The sequence below is a fragment of the Suricata suricatta genome, chromosome 12, assembly GCF_006229205.1.
Source record: "Suricata suricatta isolate VVHF042 chromosome 12, meerkat_22Aug2017_6uvM2_HiC, whole genome shotgun sequence".
Classification (NCBI taxonomy): domain Eukaryota; kingdom Metazoa; phylum Chordata; class Mammalia; order Carnivora; family Herpestidae; genus Suricata; species Suricata suricatta.
This window is the reverse complement of record NC_043711.1, coordinates 53,850,866-53,868,482: the sequence shown is the minus strand read 5'-3', so window position 1 is coordinate 53,868,482 and position 17,617 is coordinate 53,850,866. Positions and strand designations below refer to the sequence as shown.

At 36.3% G+C, this 17,617-nt stretch overlaps 1 protein-coding gene across 5 annotated transcripts in view; it reads right to left on the bottom strand.

Moving 5' to 3' along the window:
• Positions 1-10,151, bottom strand: part of TMCC1 (transmembrane and coiled-coil domain family 1) — a 190,418-nt gene extending 180,267 nt beyond the window's left edge. For all 5 annotated transcript variants that reach the window (XR_003900805.1, XM_029916466.1, XM_029916463.1 and 2 more), the window contains exon 1: positions 9,455-10,151. Coding sequence is in view for 4 of the 5 variants with exons in the window: in XM_029916466.1 (XP_029772326.1) it covers positions 9,455-10,021 (567 nt within the window). In the remaining variant the exon portion in view is untranslated. The remainder of the gene's footprint in view (positions 1-9,454) is intronic.
• Between the last annotated feature and the right edge of the window lie 7,466 nt (positions 10,152-17,617).

Genomic DNA, 17,617 nt, shown 5'->3' with positions numbered 1-17,617 from the left:
ACAACACATGGTTTTCTAAGCTCCAGACCAGACCTTCTAAATCAGAAATTCTGGGAGTGGGGCATAAAAATTTTATTTTCAACTAATGTCCTAAATGAGTTCTTCTGCATTCACACAAGTTTGGAAACAACTGAGACAAAAAGCATACTAGAAGATAAAAAGGTTTATGAGAGATTATGACAAATTTAATTGTGAAAACAATGAGTTTGAATTACTTAAGCAGATAGCCAACAGACAATGAGACAACTAATCCTGAAGATTGCATGACTGGTCCAGTTGGAGGCCAATATTTGGTGGAAGCTGAAAGTATGATGGCATTTCAGTTCACAAAAGAGTGAAAAGAGTGGCATGGCTATGGCTAAAACTCCAAAGGACACAACATTTAAGATGCAGAGAAACAGATTTGCTCATTATTCCAAAAAAATACCTTAAAATGCTATTTCTGCATGAGATATTTGTATGCAAAATATTATCCTACTAGGTGTTGGGAGGGATATCAAAGCTAAGATGTGGCACCTCTTGTATGACCTGTGAACAGTTCTAGGCCTCCTCTCAATACATCAGCCAAAATATCAGAGGTCTTATCATTCAAGTCCATAATATTCCCTGAAAGAGTATATGTTTACTAAGAAAACACTGATTTGTTTCATTCCCAAAAGTCTAACTTAGAGGAGCTCCTCACTCCTCATTACCCACATCAACAACCTAAAGCCCTTCTTCCTTCAAAGCTTTCCCAGATCCCTCTGGACAGAATTAATTACTCCTTCTCTAAATACACATTTTTACATTGTTTGTGGCACTTCTCATATTATATCCTGTATTATATGTGCAGGCGGCAGAGTGTTACAGAAAAAGAACTAGCCTACAGAAATCAAAAGCTTCACTCCTTATTTACAAGTTGCCTGGCCCTGAAATTACTTATGTTTCCTACTTTGTGAATTAATGACAATAAGGACCTTCATTACCATCTCACAGAATTACTAAGAAGATCAAGTGAGATATTCAGGTCAAAATGCTTTATTAAAATTCCTAAATTACTTTTTTTCTATGTGCACATACTCTCTTTCCTGCTAGTTCTAAAAATCTTAAGAGCCAAGATCAAGTGTTTTGTACCTATAATATCCACCACAGCACTTTTCAGAACATCTCACATATAACAGACACTCAGAAGTTTTGTCAAATATGTTGAATAGAAGATATAAAAGAAAAAAGAAACAAGTTATACCCTACCTCATTCCAAAAAAGACCTGAGGCAGCTGACATGCATGTTTCTTTGACCACTCTACTAATTACCTTGCCAGTAAATGCTATTTTCCTTGTTCATATCATTCCACTTTCTGAAATAATCCGTTCTCATATACCCACCCACCCACACACACATCTAAATCTTTTTCTCCTTGAAGACCCAAATCAAAGTACCCACCTCCGCTTCCTCCTCTAAGCTTTCTATTCACTTCAAACTAGAAGGATCTTTCATTTCTCAACTTGTCCATACCACTTATCATACAGATAACTATTTTATATTGTTTGCTATATCTCCAACTAGATGTAAGTTCACTGAGTCTAGGATCTAAAAGTTTTCAAATACTCTGGAGGACTTTAAAGGTGTGTTATATGGAAACCAATTTGACAATAAACTATTATTAAAAAAATAAATAAATAAAGGTGAATAGAAACAATCTTATGTAGTAGCCATTTTTTTTAAATCTAAAGGATTTCAGAAAGATATAAAATAAGACCATCTTATATATGAAATGCTACCCTGAACTTTCATAAACTGAGTGCCAATTACTGATTGTTTCTATTATATTATACATACAAATGAAGCTAATATTTTAATGTATAGAAAGAAAAAGTACACTGTATCTCCCAAATACTCAGACCAATGTCCAGCCCATTAAAATGGAAAAACCATCTGGTAGGGAAGGTAAAAGCAGGTTTTGAATCAAATAATGCCTAGAACACAGTAGTTATTAAAAGTTCTAATTCGGGGCACCTGGGTGGCTCAGTCGGCTTAAGCCTCTGACTTCGGCTCAGGTCAGATCTCATGTTCGTGGGTTTGAGCCCTGCGTCAGGCTCTGTGCTGACCCCTAGCTCAGAGCCTGGAGCCTGCTTCCGGTTCTGTGTCTCGTTCTCTCTCTGACCCTCCCCCTCTCATACTCAGTCTCTCTCTGTATCAAAAATAAATAAAACATTAAAAAAAAAAACAGTTCTAATTAAAATGTAAATGCCTACATTTAGTATTTAAGTTCTGAAACACTCTAGTTGTGAAACATGCTGGCAGTGAAACCACGGGCATACTTAACTTCTCTATGTGTCTGCTACTTCACCAAGAAAAAAATAGAGGACTATTTCAGAATTAATAAGAAAACTGTGTAATGTGTTTAAATATATGGCCCGCTACATAATAAGCACACAACAAATGTAGCTATCACTATCATCACTGCCACTCCTAAATATCTCTTGATTAATAAATATTTCAGGGGCGCGTGGGTGGCTCAGTCAGTTAAGTGTTTAACTCTGGATTTCAGTTCAGGTCACAATCCCACAGTTGTGCTATCGAGCCCTGCATCAGGGCACGTGAAGCCTGCTTAAGAGTCTCTCTATCCCTCTGCACCTCTCCCCCACTAATGTGTGCGCACTCTCAAATTAAAATTTAAAAAATAAAAATAAATATTTCATATATTATATTCTACATAAAGGAAATTACATTGGAAGTTTAAATAGTTTCATTTCTCTATCTCCAACTTCATTTAAAAAATAGTTACCATAAATTACGGTATTACAACAAAATTTGTTGTAATATTATGCAATCAGTAAAAATTTTAAAAGAGAACATTTATGGATATCTAAAACTGCTCGATAGAATTTTAATTAAAAAGGACACAAAATTGTGCATTTAATAACATTCTTATTTTATTTTAAAATGTTAACCTTAACAGAACTAAATTAAAATATTCTATATATTTACGTAGTATACTGAGAAAACATGCCAAAATATTTGCAATTTTTATTTTTATTTTTTCCTTCTTTTATTCTGTATGTTCAATGTTTTCTACACTAGCAGTTTCTTTCATATTCAAAACATTTAACTTTGTAACTTTCAAATCACAAAGCATTTACAGAAAACACTGCCTTTGTGAATTTGAAGAGGACCCTTTAAATAATGTAACTGCAGGACACTGGATATGTCAATAAGATTTTTACATGGGAAAAAGACAGACATTGATAAATCCAAAAGGGAAGGGAACAAGAACCTTTGTGCTCAACATGTCATGATTGTTCCAACCAGGTCTCATTTCCATCATGAGGTCAAAGCCATGCTTTGTTTTAGGCACAAATAAATACCTGCCAAATCTGAATTTAAAAAAGGAATCTAGCTTAAAGGCCAAGAACCTACTTTTAAAACTAGACTGGTTATGTGGCAGACGGCTAAAGCAGAAGCAGGTGGCTTTCAAACACAATGGATACATTGGAAAATCAACTCAACATCTGTCTTAGGGTTTTATGTTTGTACATGGGTACACGTATGTTCAAGTCTGTAACAATGCTGTTAACTTAAATGGAACAAAAATATCAATGTAACTCAAACAATCACAAGCAGTATTAAAACATTTCATCCTAGACACTGAATTTTTTTAAAAGATACAAAAACAGTAGCCAATATTTGGAATCTGAAACAATCTCTGATACTAAGATATAATAGAGTAGAAACTCTCCACATTAATTTCTACTTTATTAACCAACTTGTCATACCACTCTCAAACTTCACTTTCTCTGAAAGACATACAGATTTTATCCTCATGAGATAATCAGTGTTCATGGGTGGTATACTTCCATATACACTTAAGCTCCTACATCAGTTTGTTAGTTATATTCATTTATAACCAAATAACTTAATTAAATACCACATAAACCAATCAATGAGTATGAAAGGGGCTGTTATTTCTATGAAAACCCAGATGCTTTGGAAAGACTCAAGAAAGGCACATTGCTTTTTTAGAAACGAATTTAAAGTAGGCAAAGCCTTTCAAGAGATTTTAAAAAATGACCAGGTTATCACTCCACTTTATAAAAATTTAAGAACTAGAAACTATAGTCCATGCAATGAGTGCATGCATGTGCATGAGTGCAATTAGTGCAAGAAAGGTATAAAAGTCCAATCAGCAGGTTTATATTTTAAAAATTTAAGGCCTTGGTTTTAAGTTAAAGTAAAATATTCAAAATACATTATGTATCATTTTTGATAATAAAAACTTCAACTGACTTTTGATTAAGTGACAAACTATTTGGTCCCAATTATATTGGCTAAGAAGATAAATAGAGTACTTTAGGTTCTAGCAATTTGTTGTTTACAAAGAGAATGTAGCCTAAACTTCTACGAAGCAAATAAAAACCTAGTCAAATTCTAGAAATCACAATTGATGTTACTGCATTCTTATTTTACATATGAATAACATGAGCTTTATTTCCCAGATGGGTGATTATAAATAAAATTATTAAAACTATAAGAAGTCCATTCTTCAGGAAGTGTAATTAAGCAAACAGCAAACTGTCTGAATGAATATTTTGCTAATTCTGAAGAATTCTGTCAGATCACTTAAATGTCTAGAAAAAAACATCAATTTTAAGAAATAATCTTCTTTTAAAATCACCAGCCAATCTTTACACACTGCTTAAAAAATAAGTATTACCAATCTTTTTATGCCATTAGAGAAATACAAATGAAAAACCTCAATGAGATACCACTCACAAACTAGAATGGCTAAACTGAAAAATGATGACAACACCAACTATTGATGAGGATGTGAAGAAACTGAAATTTTCATACACTGCTGATAGAAATGCAAAATGGCATAGTCACTTTTTAAGTTAAACATACATCATGATAAATATATATTTGGTCTTCATTCCAGGTTCCTGGCACAGAGCTCCTGAAACCCTTGGGACTTCGGGAGAGTAAGAGTACCTTTAGTATGTGAAAGTGTAGCCCCAGGATAGCTTTAGGATAGATGCAGAGTGTCAGAAAGACCAAGGCCCAATTAAGAGGGTAGAACATTCATCCCCACCCCTCAATCTCCAGGAAAGGGAGAGGTTTCAGAAATGAAGTAATCACCAATGGCCAATGATTTAACCAACTGTGCATGGATAATAAAGCTGCCACAAAACTCCCTAAATGACAGTGTTCAGAGAGCTTCTAGGTTGGTGAACACTGTGTGCTGGGAGGGTGGTGTGCCTAGAAAGGACACGACAGCTCTGCACCCTCCCCGTCCACCTTGCCCTATGCAGCCGTTGTACTTTGGTAATCCTGAATTGTTTCCTTTATAATAAACCAGTAAATGTACGTAAAGTGTCTTTCTGGGTTCTGTGAGCAATTCTAGTAAATAACCAAACCTGAATAGGGAGTTATAGGAATAATTGGTTGGTCAAAAGTACAGGTGGGAACCTGAGACTTCCAACTGACATCTGAAGTAGAACTGAGCCATTTAACCAGTGAGACCTACATTAACCCTAACGAGTTACTGTCATAATTTAATTGAATTGTAAGACACCCAGTTGGTGTCAGAACTGGTTGTCAGCGTGGGGGGAGGGGGGGGACACACACTGGGTGTCAAAAGTGTTTGGAGTTAAAACATTGCAGACACATTTACCATATAAATCATAGAAATGACATACAAAAGTTTATAGAAGTTTAATTAATAATAGCCAGAATATGGAAATGATCCAAATGTCCGTCAATCAGAGAACACATAAACAGATACACATTGGAATACTACTCATCCAGGAAAAGGAATGATGCAACAACATAACTAATTCTCCAAAGCAGTATGCAAAGTGAAAGAAGCCAAACACAAAAGACTACATACTATATGATACCACTTACAATAAATTCTAGAAAAGGCAAAACAATAGTAATAGAAAGTAGATCAGAGGCCAAGGATTAGAGAAAATCGGACTACAGCAAAGGGGCATAAGAAATCACTGCGGGGTGATGGAAATGTTCTACACCATGACTACTGTTATATGGCCACACCTTTTAAAAACTAATCAACTGTACATTTAAAATTGGTGGATTTCAGGGACATCTCACTGGCTCAGTCAAAAGAGCTTGCAACTCTTCATCTCAGGGTTGTGAGTTGAGCCTCACGCTGGATACAGAGATTACTTAAATAAAATTTTTAAAAACTTTAAAAAATAATTGGTGAGTGTTCACAAAAATCCTAGAAGGGAGTAAAGTCTCTGACATAATATGGGAGTAACATTTTTCTTACTTATGTCTCCTGAGAAAAGGGAAACAAAAGCAAAAATAAACTATTGAGACACTTCATCAAAATAAAAAATTTCTGCCTAGCAAAGGAAACAATCAACAAAAAACTAAAAGACAATCTACTCAATGGGAAATGACATATCCAATAAAAGGTTAGTATCCAAAATATACAAAGAACTTATATAACTCAATACCAAAAAAACTCAAATAGTCCAATTAACAATGCAAAGACACGAACAGACATCTCTCTAAAGAAGACATACAGATGGCCAACAGACACATGAAAAGATGCTCAACATCATACATCATTAGGGAAATGCAAATCAAAATGTCAATGAGATATCACCTCATACCTGTCAGAATGGCTAAATCAAAAACACACAAGCACTGGTAAGAATCCAGAGAAAAACAAACTCCTACATACTGTTGGTGGGAATACAAAGTGGTGCAGCCACTGTGGAAAACTGTATGGAGGTTCCTCGAGAAATTAATAATAGAACCACAATGGTATCCAGTAATTACACTATTGGGTATTTACCCAAAGTGTTTACTTTCAAATTATTTACTAATTTGAAAACATATATGCACCCGTATTAGAACATTATTTACAATAGCCAAACTATGTAGCAGTCTAAGTGACCAATGATAGATGAAATGGACAGAGAAAATATGGTATATATACACAATAATACTCTTGTCACAAAAAAGAATGAAATCTTGCCATTTGCAACAAAATGGATTGATCTAGAGACTATGATGCGAAGTGAAATGTCAGTCAGAGAAAGACCAATACTGTATCATTTCACTCATATGTGGAATTTAAGAAACAAAACAAAGGATTTAAGAAAAAAAAAAAGGACAAACCAAAAAAACCCTCTTAACTACAGAAAACTATGGTTACCACAGGGGAGGTGGGGTGGGGGCGTGGTTGAGTGAAACGGGTGAAGAGGATTAAGAGTACATTTATCTTGAACACTATTAATATATGCAATTGTTGAAATCATATTGTGCACCTGAAACTAATATAACACTATACTACTAACTACAATGGAATTAAAATAATAAAGTAAAATTGGTGGGTTTTACTGTAAATACATGTGTTAAAGAACAATTTTTTAAAATATTTATTTACTTTTGAGAGAGAGAGAGAGACAGAGTGTGAGCGGAGGAGGGGCAGAGAGAGAGGGAAATGCAGAATCCAATGCAGGCTCCAGGCTCTGAGCTGTCAGCACAGAGCCAGATGTGGGGCTTGAACCCACAGATTGTGAGATCATGACCTGAGCCGAAGTCAGACGCTTAACCAACTGAGCCACCCAGGCGCCCAACAAACAATTTTTAAAAATGTTCTCCCTTGGCTCTCTTTCTGTGAAGTTTTCTAAAGCAATATAAACACATACAATATGCCTTATAACTTTTCTTTCTTTCTTTCTTTCTTTCTTTCGGGGTGAGGGGGTAGGGGGGTGGGGAGAGGGAGGGTATACATGAAAGTAGGGAGGGGCAGGGCAGAGGAGAGAGACAGAGTCCACTCCCAGAGCAGGGCTCAATCTTACAACCCTGAGCTGAGATCATGACCTGAGCCAAAATCAAGAGTCGGACACTTAAGTGACTAAGCTACCCAGGCATCCCTAATGTTTTTTTTTTTAACATAAAAGTCTCTAATCACAGATTCACAAGTAAAAAAATAAAATTTTCTTAGTGTTCTCTGGTACAGATTAAGACAAATTATATAGTTGCACTGTAGTTGTTACTGTCAACCAGATTGTATAATCAATGATAAAATGTCCTTTTTATTTCAAAGATCACTATTATGGGGGTGCCTGGGTGGCTCAGCAGGTTAAGGGTCTGACTTCAGCTCAGATAATGATCTCATGGTTCATTAGTGAATTCAAGCCCAGCCTCAGATTCTGCGTCTCCCTCTCTCTCTGCCCCTTCCCGGTTCACACATTTTCTCTCAAAAATGAACATATAAAAGTAACTATTATGCACATAAATTTATATTATTTTCCCTCACTTATATCTTTAATTTTAATGATGTAAACCATTATTCTGATGATTCTGTTATTCTGGTGAATATATTATTCAGACAGGCTTAACTTCTTAAAGTGATCTACTGTCTTATTACTTGTTTGTTTTTAATGTCACATTTAGATAGGAGAGGTTTAAAGGTTATAGATTCAATATTTATATTTCCAGGCTAAATATCCAGTAATATAAATTTACCTGGGCCAGAAGCAGACACAGCATAAAAGTGACTGATTAATCATTAAAACCTTAAGGAATACAAAAAAGCCAAAAGATAGCAAGATGGTGACTTACAGGGCAGACCTGACCCACAAATGTGTTCAGTCTGGCTTCCATCCTCTGTTAAAAATCAGGAAAGGACTAAGCTCATTTTCAAGTTTCTCAGATCCGAAGACTTGGCAAGACTGGGCTCACAGTCCTAAATCACAACCATCAGCTAAAGCTAAGGAGACACTGCCCCTTTAGATAGGACTTGTACTCTCCATTTTGTCCTAACCCCATAACATGAGTTCACCCATTGTTACTAACTGCCTGGCTACATGTACCTAAGTTTTCAAACCTTATCAGAACTATTTCTACTATGTGCCTTAACTAAGTTTGTTTCATATAACTATGTTATATGAAAAGAATTTCCCCTAAATTTGTTAAGCCTAGTTCTCCCATCCAGGCAAGCCTAAAAAACCTGTTTATTAAGAGTAAATTACAAGAATGCATGCAAAATGTATACTGAATACTGATGATGTGGCACAGCATATATGAAAATTATAACCAATTTAGTATAGTCTCATGCGAAGCACAGACAAACCCAGATTCTAGAGGTCAATTCATGTGCAAGACCAAAACAAAAATCATCTCTGCTGTTCTATCTAAAAATTGAGCCCTCTAACACATAAAAGGCACTTGAAAGATACTGAAGGTTTTAGCAAAAGGGTAAAATAAAACATAGCAATATGTTAGGAAGCAAACAGGAATATATTTATAGGCATCTATTCACTAGCTAGAATGAGTATTATTCATCCCATATATTTAATGGGGGAAAAACTATTTTTTACCACAACTTTGAGGTATTTGCTGAGATATCTCTTTTTAGCTACCAAAAAGAAGTTTGAATCCTAGATACAAAGAATGGTAAGTTAACAGAAAAAGGAAACCTGGCAGACTTACCCGCTCCATAGTTGCCTCGTCCCCTGGCAGACATGCAGCAGCAGCAGCACAAGCTATTTCCATCATAGCAGAGCTGGTTGGAGCATCAGTTGTGGATGAAGACCTGGGTCGGCCTGACTGCATAACAGTTGCCATCTCCTGGCCAGATTTCCTGTTGATTTGGGGACTTCCCTTTGGGGCCTCTGGCTTACCCCGCCTACTATGTAAGCTCGTCCCTCTCTTCATTTTGGGTGGCACTCGAATCTGCTGCAGGACACGATTCAGAGCTGTGGGGTGGGTGGGGACACCATCAATTTCAGTACATGCGTTCTGGCTTTCCAGATCCATTTCAGGTTCTGGATCTGCCTGAATTTGTTGCACATCGTGTGGAGACACTGATGACCTCCTGCGCTGGTGCTGGAAGAGATGCTTCAAGCCTTGGCCAATCACATTAATGTTCTCCAAAGCATTGTGGGTCATTTTAGACAACTTTTGTTCTGATTCTGTCTGCTTTCTGGCCTCTGCATCTTGGGATTTGCCTCCAGGATCAGGGTCCTCATATAACTGTTCACTGCCCGAAGGCTCCATCAGTAGATTTAATATGCTTATTTGCAAACTCAAAAAATTTTAAACACACCAAAACTGTCAAATTAGGTAGGCATTTGCTTCAACAGTAACTACACATGCAGCTGTGAGACGGAGGCTTCATGCCTATCTAATGCTTAAAAAGAAAAGAAAAGAAAAGAGCCTCTTATTATAAATCCATGCAAAATCTCCAGTATTAAAGAAAAAACCATGCCACTAGCCAAATAGGCACTATCATTAAGCAATCTTTAATCAGAAGATTAAAAGACAGTTTTCTAGGTAATGGGTAATGATTACTTTCTAGAACAGGAGAAAAAGCTAAAAATAAGTACACAGCAAATGAGAATAGCAATGTTTAAAAAAAAAATCCCTACAGGTTTCAATACATGAAGAACTGAATACCAGAGGAGTCATCTTGGAATGGAAACCATAATAATAGTTTACAGAACAGACATTACTTGGGAAATCAAGAGGGAACAGACCATTCAATATGTACAGTCTGGCTGAGGCAATTTAATTCCTCTCAGTCATAACCACAGTTAATTGTCCATATGCTGAAACTCAGCAAAGTAAATTCAAAGAATAACAATGAGGAGTGGACATCCCACTCTAACGTGGAAATGGAAAAGAGGAATTTCTTGTTACCATTCCTATTCACCAAGGTCACTGGTAAACAGGGGTGACAGGTTTACTCTATTGAGAAGAAAATGGAAACAAAAATCTTATAAGTGGAATTCTCTGCTGAACACAAAGGACCATCTGGCACCACATGAGCAAATGATCCACACAGAATCTGTCTTCACACAGGCTGGAGCTTTGCTCTGTACCAACTATCAAGAAGAGAGATTCAGTCACTCCAGAGGTGGGGAACAAGAGGCAAGACAGTTTACATTTCAAATGGACAAGTGCTGGAAAGTTGGGAGTTAGTCCCCATCCCCACCCTACCCTACAAAAAAGAGATTCAAAGAAATCCCTTTCTCTGAATAGGTTAATCTCTGACAGAAGCTTCCCACATATCCACAAAATTCAAAAGCAATGAAATAATACAGTAACTGGGTAGACAGAAGAGTAGAGAAAAAGAAAGGTCAAAATGCAGTCATACACCAATACTAAATGCAGGAAATTAAAAGGAAGCTGAAACTAAGAGGTGTCAAGTCAGCACAACTGCTGGTTATGGAAATCACATGCAAAAAAAAAGAGGAGAGGAGATGGCAGGGATGGGAGTTTTCTTAATGCAAAGAAAACAGCATTTTTGTATTGAGTTTCTGCAAATATATAAATTTGTATTAATGCAAAGAACCTGAGAACAAAATACGGTATAGAGGTTCTTTACTTCCCTATTTTCCCCCAATTTTTTGTTTAACGAGCTTTAAAACTCCCTACACTACCAAGTACTCTGAACAGCCTGTCACTACTAGTAAAGCCCTACCATGGTCATGTTCTGGGGATATGGAAACTCCTTGCCACCAAGTAGCAATCCAGAAAGCATTAACAAGCTGGAATGTAAGACTTCACTGTGAACTAAAGGCTACTAGAGTTCAGAGGAACAGGAATGCAAACTCTCTAGTTTTCTTCCTGGTAACTACTCTCAGAAGGAAGACCTTCTAACCATGTATATGGCATTATCATTGTGGCTCTGCTGTCCATATTCCTTCATGCTTATTTACCCATCTCCTGACCTCTTCCTGACTCAGGGGCATAAGCATCATGACAAACTTAAGACAAAATTTGTCTTTTACCAGTACCTTCCTACTTTCTAAATACCACAAAATTCTTTGCTCCTAAATTAGACAAATGAGTAGCAGTCATGAGAAGTATACACTGCTTTTGTTTTTCCTCTTCCCACTGGGTGAGCTCAGAAAGAAATTCTTAATCCTTATTAGTTAAAAACTGTGTTGGCCTTTACTGGAATTTTCTGGAGTTCCTTGAGGGCAAAAGTACTGCCAATATTGCCAGTAGTACATATATTTAATTATACTCACCCTTCCTCATGAGTTTGTGGGGCAGACTAACAGTTACTGAATTATTTCCACCCTACAAAGCACCGAACTCCTCAGAGAATAGGGCTATATAACCAAGATAATCCAATAACTAATATGGGCAATTTAGACCCTGAGAGGATGGGAGGATGTGAAACCAACAGACGGATAATATGGTAGTAATTTACCTTTCTCCTTATTTGTATTGCATTAGATAAATAATACAATTGATTTTGTCGTTGCTTTTGGAAGCAAAATATATAAAATAAGTTTCTCCCATGAGAGTAAAAGATACCATGATTAAAGAAATAGTGTCAAGGTTAGCTGGAAAACCAAGTAACGTACTTTACTTGTCTTATATATAAAGATACCTATAAACCTGTTTCTTTGGGTAGTGTTATAAGCTAATCAAATGGCCATCTGCTAATTAAAAAAAACACACAATGCAATTTTAATATAACTTCATTTGAGATTTTACCAGCATTTGTACATAATTTTTATTTTCAAGTAATTGGAAATGATGATGGATTACAAATAAAAATAACAGCATTCCAAGGAAAACCTAGAAATAGGGTGTCAATTTCCAAGCCAAAGCTTGCACAGGCTGTCTACACAGCTGCAAAGGTTATATACTAGAACAGTAATACATTCTGGGATTTCTAAAGGCAAGAAAGACATGCCTTAATCATACTAAGTAGCAGAGGCTTATTTAGCATGAAACCCTAAAGAAACCTAAATTAAGCTTTAAACATCAAGTTCTAATATAAGAATTTTTAAAAACGTGTTGCACTGACTCTAAAATGTACTAGTATTTATACTTGTATCTATTATCTGTATCACTGTGGTAACAATACAAACAAAAAATATGGTCAAAACTTTGAAGCTTGTTAAAATTTTCTGTAGGCCAACATAAACCTTTAAGGCTACAATTTAATATATACCAAACATGAAGGAAGGTGAAATATTGTGCCCAAACTACCAAAGACAGTGATGATATACTGCAGACAGTAAGAATACGAGCACTAAATGAATTCAATGTCAAAGTTTTTTAGGAGTCCCTTATTTTCTCCTCCAAGACAGCAAATTCAAATGAGTACCATTGCTCGGTTTATAGAACTCTCCAAACAATATACTGAGATACCTGGTTTAACACAAACAAGTTCAACCACAAAGTGTCATAAGATAGAAATGTTGGCTTCTCTTTTATTCACTCAGCTTCTCTGAAAAGTTAAGTTCTTATAAGTAAACCAGAATAGGCAGAGAAAGAGAAAAGGGAGTAGAAGGATGTGAGGGAAAAGGGGGGCGAGGGGAAAAAATACAAAGTAGAGAAAAGAGAAGGAAAAGGTAGCTATAAACAGACCAAGCATTTCAGGACTTTATTAAATCCACAGAAATTTTAACCATTTTTCTACAGAGACATAATACACCAGTACTTCACATTCATGAAACAATCTATTCTGAATTAACATCAGAAATAAGCTTAAAAGTTATGTTTTAAAAATCTGGCAAATGTAGGGGCACCTGGGTGGCTCAGTCGGTTAAGTGTCCGACTTTGGCTCAGGTCATGATCTCACAGTTTGTGGGTTCGAGCCCCGAATCGGATTCTGTGCTGACCGCTCAGAGCCTGGAGCCCACTTTGGATTCTGTGTCTCCTCTCTCTGCCTCTTCCCACTGGTGCTCTGTCTCTCTCTCAAAAATAAACAAACATTTAAAAAAAAAAAAAAAAAGAAAGTTTAATAAAAGTCTGGTAAATGTTCAGGAGGGTGCTCTGGAAAACCAATCAAATTATATACAAATTATCTTTTTGTTTTTTTAATTTTTTTCTTTTCTGATAAAGTGACCAAAACTTTTTGGTTTGGCTATGAACCAAGTTACTTCACTAACCAGAGAGAGTTGTATACTTGCCTTTATCACTCTTCTTCAAGCACTTCTAAGGTGTACAGGAATCCTTTTAGGAAAAGCTGAAAAGTAAACATTAAGAATTATGAAGTAGAAAACTTAGATGGGGAGCTTATCTATTGCATATACTCAGAAAAAACTGAATTTATACATTTATGTTAATATTTATCTCTCACTGGTAGGAGCAGGGTATTTTTTCCTAATATTTCTCAGTATTTTCTAATTTTTCACAAATATGATGACAAAAAATTATAATCAACAAAGAAGATAGTCTGAAGAAAGTGCTAACTTGTTAGTACTTAAGGAAGTGCATAAGTAGCAATGAATATTTTTACACTGTCATACTGAATTAAGAATGGCTATTAATTTTAAACTTAAAGTAAAATGAAATGCAAAACAAGTATATAAAATAACACAATTTTATAAGCAAATATTTTTTTAAGTAGTTTGCAAACTATGTCTGCAATATTGTATTCAAAACTAACTCTTAAAACCGTATCTACCATGTACAATTGAGGATGCATGACAATTGAAATTTTTGTGAAAAATGACCTTCTGACAGCCATTACCCGAGAAGCAATTTAATTAAACAAGTATTTGGGGAACATGTGCTATATGCTCAGCATTATACAGACCAAATGAAAGTATATTATCCTGCCCTCAAGGAACTCACAATCTGGGCCAGAAAGTCAGATTTCCATACTTAAAACAAAAAGAAACTAGCACAAAACCATATCATTAGGCTAAAATGTGTGAGGAAAACTGCAATTACTATTAGAAGATCAGTTAAGAATAGATTTGCTCGAGTTAAGCGTCCAATTTCAGCTCAGAGCATGATCTCGCAGTTTGTGAGTTCGAGCCCCACATCGGGCTCTATGCTGACAGCTCAGAGCCTGAAGCCTGCTTCCCTCTCTCTGCCCCTCCCCTGCTCATGCTCAGTCAATAATAAGTAAAAACGTTAAAAAAAAAAAAAAAAGATTTGTTCAGAAAGCTTTTTGAAAAGTTTTAACTGAGTTTTAAAGGATGAGAAAATGGATGAATAAGCAGAAAGATATAGACCAAGACTTCTAGCTAGAAGAGCAGTAAACACAATATGTTTGGGGGCCAGTAAAAAGGACAGATGACTGTACTGGTCTATACACATTCCTGAGGAAGCTGAAGAATGGGGTGGCTAGTGGACAGAAGTGAGAGAGGATGTCCTATCACAAAATCTTTTGTACCTTTTGAATTCAACTATTATTAAATATTGAAAAACAAGCAAATTTTTTAAAAGGAAGGAAATATATGTTTTAATCTCTGGAGTAAACATTTAAAAAGTAATAAAAGAGTATATAATTGCTATTATTATACAAATTAGAAGAATATATAATTGCTATGATAATACAAATTATGACCAAATAAATGCAAAAAGGAGGAAAGATCACAGAACAAGTAGAGCTTAATATAAAAACAAAATGTAAGGTGTCAAATATCAACTTGAATATTCTAGTAACTACACTAATATAATCAGACCAAAAGACAAAAATTATTACAATAAAGAACAAAATTCAACTATTATGGTGTTCACAAAAATCACTCCTAAACTAAAAAGATAGAAAACAGTTAAAAATAGGGGCACTTGGGTGTCACAGGTGGTTGAGCATCAGACTTCGGTTCAGGTCTTGACCTCATGGTTTGAGAGGTCAAGCCCTGCACTGGGCTCTGTGCTGACAACTCAGAGGCTGGAGTCTGTTTCGGATTCTGTGCCTCCCTCCCTCCCCTCCCCCCCCCAGCCTCTCCTCCACGCGCGCATGCTCTCTCTCAAAAATAAATAGGGGTGCCTGGGTGGCTCAGTCGGTTGAGGCTCCGGCTTCGGCTCAGGTCAGATCTCACGGTCGTGGGGTCGAGCCCCGCGTCGGGCTCTGTGCTGACAGCTAGCTCAGAGCCTGGAGCCTGCTTCCAGTTCTGTGTCTCCTTCTCTCTCTGCCCCTCCCTCTCTCATGCTCTGTCTCTCAGTATCAAAAAATAAATTAAAAAAAAAAACAAAACAAAAAATTTAAAAAAATAAATAAATAAATTATTTTTAAAAAAGAAAAAAGGGCAGCTGGTTGGCTCAGTTGGTTAAGCGTCTGACTCTCAGTTTCAACTCAAGTCATGATCTCACAGTTTCCTGAATTTGAGCCCACATCGGGATTGGGTCGGTTGGGGTTGGTCAGGGTCTCGCCCGCATGCTCGCTCACTCGCTCGCTCGCTCTCTCTGTCTCTCGGGTTCAGTCGGGGTCTCTCTCTCTCTCTCTCTCTCTCTCTCTCTGCCCCTCCCCTGCTCACACTGTCTTGGTATCTCTCAAAAATAAACAAACTTAAAAAGAAAAGAAAACAGTTATAAAGTATAGAAAGGTCATATAGACAAACTAAAAGAAAGCCTCTCTAGCCATATTAATAGTACTCTAAGTAGACTAATGCAAAAAGCATTTATAGGTATATAATTCATAGGATTAAAGTATAACTCATCAGTAAGATATAACAATTTAAAATTCGTACGTAATAACAGAGCCTTCAAATTTATAAAGTGAAAGTTGGAAAAGTTACAAATAGTGAAAAACATTCATAATCATAATGGGGAAACTTTTAATACCTCCTAAGTAGCTGACAAATGACTCAGAAAGAGATTAGAAAAGGATAAAAATATAGATTTGAATAGCATGATTAACCAGACCTACAATACCCAATAACTGCAGAATACTCTATCAAGCACAAAGATCTTTTACCAAAATTGATGATATGCTGAGCCCTAAGGTAAGTCTCACAAGTTACTCTGAGTGAAAAGAATTACACTCTTCCTACCTGAACCCCATTTTCTCCTGATCCAACCTCTAGGCAATACAGCAGAGATGGGAGGTTGGGCAAAATGGGTGAAGGGGAAAAGGTTAATACAGGCTTCCAGTTATGGAATAAGTCACGGAAATAAAAGGCACAGCAAAAAGGATACAGTCAATGTAACAAACTAATAATGATATAAAGAGACAGATGATAGTTACACTTGAGGTGAACATAGCATAATGTATAAACTTGTCAAATCACTAAGCTGTATACCTGAAACTAATGTAACACTGTATGTCAACTATACTCAAAAAAGCATCCATACATAAATTTTTTAAATACAGCAGAGATAGAGCAAAACAGAGGCTGATTAAGTACCTAAAACTCAGAAAAAGGGAAAACTTTCTCTCTGTCTAAAGGAAATACAGTCCCAAGAGCATGGGAGAATTCCACTGCAGTTAGGAGGATTTAAAACATAATTTTGACAAACTGCTTAAGACTATGTGGGCTAAACATGAGGGTGTAAAGCCCCTGGGGACTGCAATCATAATAAAGCTCCCACCCTATTATACACTTTTTTTCAGGAATCTAAAAAAAAAATCTCTAATGCAGGGAGGATCTGGGAATGTGTAGAAAAAGCTCCTCATCCTTGCACTCACCCCTACCTATGGAGCTTGAAGAATAGAACAGCCAATGCCAATCAGCCCAGATCGATTTCCCTCATCTCCCTATGGAACAAAAGGCTTAGTCTGCAAAGAAAAATTCATCAAAGCCTGTACTCTGAGAACACTGGTGGAATCCCAGTATAGTTGAAGGAAAGGAAAAGAGACAGGATAATTTACACCCAATTTTCACTCTCTGTAAAGTATCAATAACCTTAATACAGGGTAAGAGAGCTTTAAAATCTTTAAAAACCTTACAT